Raw genomic sequence first — 2881 nt, 5'->3', positions numbered from 1 at the left:
GGATGGGCGTTCGTCTTCTTTTTCTTTTCCTTTGTCATCTCTACTTCTTTTTTCTCCCTTGTCATTGTTTTTCGCTTTGTGGGCCACAAATTTCCTCAATTCTCCTGTGTCTATCATTCTTTCGATTGCGACTTTCAAATCTCTGCAGCTGTCTGTTTCATGTCCGTAGTCTTCGTGGAATTTGCAGTACTTTCTTGTGTCCCTTATTTCGGCTTTCATCTTCGGTGGCCATACTACATTTTTTACGTTCTCTTTGATCCACATGAGGACGTTAGTTCGGTTGGTGTTCAATGGTGTGAAGTTGTTTTCATCGTCTCGGGGGTCGTACCTCGGTTCATATCTTGTTTGGGGGGCGAATCGCCTACTTTCTTCATGCCTTCCTCTTCTATCTTCGGATTTTGACTTCGTCTTCTATTTGAATTTCTCTTTCGACTCTTTTCCCTTTGCTTCTTTCCCACGAATCGCCCTCCGGCCCTCGTCTAGCTCGAAGTATTTTTGAGCTATGCCCATCAGATTCGAGAAAGTCGTGGGTTTATTAACCAGCAGCTTGTCTACTAGTTTTCTGAATCGTGTTCCTTCTCGCAATGCTTTGGTTGCCATGTCAACGTTCAGATTATCGATCTTCATAGCTTGTTTGTTGAATCGTTCGATATAGCTTCTTAGCGTTTCTCCTTCTTCCTGAATGCATGATCTTAGGATGCTTGTGGTTGTTTTGGATGGTATATTCGTGAGATATCTGTTGAGGAATTCTGTCGACAGTGAGGCGAAGCTTTTGATGGATCCTGAATTCAGTTTGTTGTACCACCTTTGGGCGGTACCAGTGAGTGTGGTTGGGAATACCCTGCATAGAATTGCGTCTGATACGCTGAGTAGCCCCATGGTGGCTATGAATCTGGAAGTATGATCTCGCGGGTCCCCTTCTCCATTGAACATTGGCAGGACTGGTAACTTCATGATATATGGAATGGTTTCCTCCATGATTTCGGGCGAAAGGGGTGATCCCTCCAGCCTGAGATCGTCTATATCCACCTCTTCTGACTTCAATTGCTTGAGTGCCTTGGCTATCTTTTCTTCTAGATCTTCTTCGACTACATATGTGGCTTTGCTCTTTTGGGGTGATTCTGAGGACTCGCCCTCCCCTTGTTGGTGTTTTTTCTTCGGTTGCTCTTTCCCTGCGTCTCTGTCTTGTCGTTTGCTTCTAGGTGGGGCATCTTCTTTCTCTCTCTCTCCCTTTGTTCTTCTCTTTTTGAGTTTAACCCGCTTCGGGCGACGTCTTGATTTTGCTCATTTCTGGGCGTTTCAGGGGTTTGCTCGTCGGATTTTTCTTTTCCATTCTCTTGATTTCCTGGGCATTCTTCGTCACTCCTATTTTTATTTTCTCGTCAATTTATGTTGTTTCTTCCCTCGTCTCTTTCTTCGTTTCCTCCATTTCGAGGTTCCCTCCTTCTGTTGTTTTCTCCCCTTGTTGGCTCTTGACGGCCTTGATTTGTGTTTTCGGTTCTTCCTCTTCTTCTCGTTGCTGTTGGGCTGAAATTATCCCTCATGATTTTTATAGTTTATTCATGCCTCTTGTTCGTTCTATTTGCTTCATTGGCCAATTTATCCAGGTTTGCCTGGATAGAATCGAGTCCTTTTTTAGCATCTCGCTGTATAAATCTTGCGCTGCCATGCCTGGCGCTGGTTGTTCATCGGTGCTCAGGTTGAAAGCAATTGGGTTGCTTCCTCTCATCGGATTAGTTTGGTATTGCGGTGTCAAAAAAGAGGGTCCTCCTGTATCACTTCTTCCCCCGGAGTTGTCGAGCCCATCTTCCGTGACGTTGATTACTTCCGGCGTGCTTTTTGGATCCATTAGTTGTTTGTCTTTCAGGTTCATTCCTTCAAAAGTCATCTTCTTCAATGAAATTTGTTTTGAGTTCAGAAAAGCTCCTTCGAATTGAAGTTGAGTTAAGCTTTTCACACAGACGGCGCCAATTGATGGAGTCTGCCTTCTGAACCGGTGAATGAGACCTGCAAAACAGGGTAGAAGCTAACCGGACGGTGGTTGTCCGATTAACTCTCCGATGCTAAAGTCAGTATAGAGCTTTGAGCAGCGCTTTGAATATATGAATGTAATTGTGGTTCTAGGCATACCTCATGCTCCTTTTATAGTAGATGAATGTATACCTTGTAGAGTCATAGTAGGTAAGTGAATCCTACTTTGTAGGATCGAGCCTACTTTGTAGGGATTCACCCCGATTTGGTGTGATCTACCTTATTTAGACATGAGTCCTATTTAGAAACGTCTTCCTAAATAGTCTCGTCTTCCTAAGATAGAGATTATCTTTCCATGTTGGAGATTATGTCCAAATGGGAAGATACTTCGAGATATTATAGTAGATCATGGCGATCGATCCGAATCCTTGATTAACGCGCTTTGGGCGGATCCTAAGGGATTCAGCCTTCGTCTTATTGAATGATATATCGGCGGATCTCGAGGGTTCGACCGCTTTCCTTATACATTCAGGTCTTCATAGGCAGTCCGATATCACCTGAGAGTGGATCTCCTGTAACTCGGCTCCATTGTAACTAGTGTAGGATTCTGTATCCATCAGTTAGTATCGATTATAATTTGAATTATTTTTGTTATTATATTTTGGAAACGATAATTTTTATTATAATCTTTTAAACGAATATCTATTTGGGTAATTGTCAATTTTAAATTATTGGCTTTTTTTAAATAATTATACTATGAAAACGATAATTATTTATAGCCTAAATTCATATAATTACTTGAGTACTTATTGTTTAATTTAAATTTTGGCTTGACGTGTCCATTCGACTAATTTGCGTTTTATCTTTTAATTATTTTTCTTAACTTATTTTAGTTAAGTAATTTGTTGGT

General features: G+C 41.6%; 1 protein-coding gene across 1 annotated transcript; it reads right to left on the bottom strand.

Annotated features, from left to right (window-relative positions):
- Window positions 1-411: 411 nt before the first annotated feature.
- LOC126667540 (uncharacterized) lies at window positions 412-978 on the bottom strand. The gene has a single exon (XM_050360533.1). It carries the CDS (start codon window positions 976-978, stop codon window positions 412-414), a length of 567 nt encoding a protein of 188 aa, XP_050216490.1.
- Between the last annotated feature and the right edge of the window lie 1903 nt (window positions 979-2881).

This window comes from Mercurialis annua, linkage group LG1-X (genome assembly GCF_937616625.2).
Source record: "Mercurialis annua linkage group LG1-X, ddMerAnnu1.2, whole genome shotgun sequence".
NCBI classification, from domain to species: Eukaryota; Viridiplantae; Streptophyta; class Magnoliopsida; order Malpighiales; family Euphorbiaceae; genus Mercurialis; species Mercurialis annua.
This window is presented reverse-complemented; position numbering and strand designations above follow the sequence as displayed.

Bases quoted from the DNA above. Each gene is read 5' to 3' on its own strand.
- LOC126667540 (XM_050360533.1), bottom strand. From the start codon at position 978: ATGGAGGAAACCATTCCATATATCATGAAGTTACCAGTCCTGCCAATG.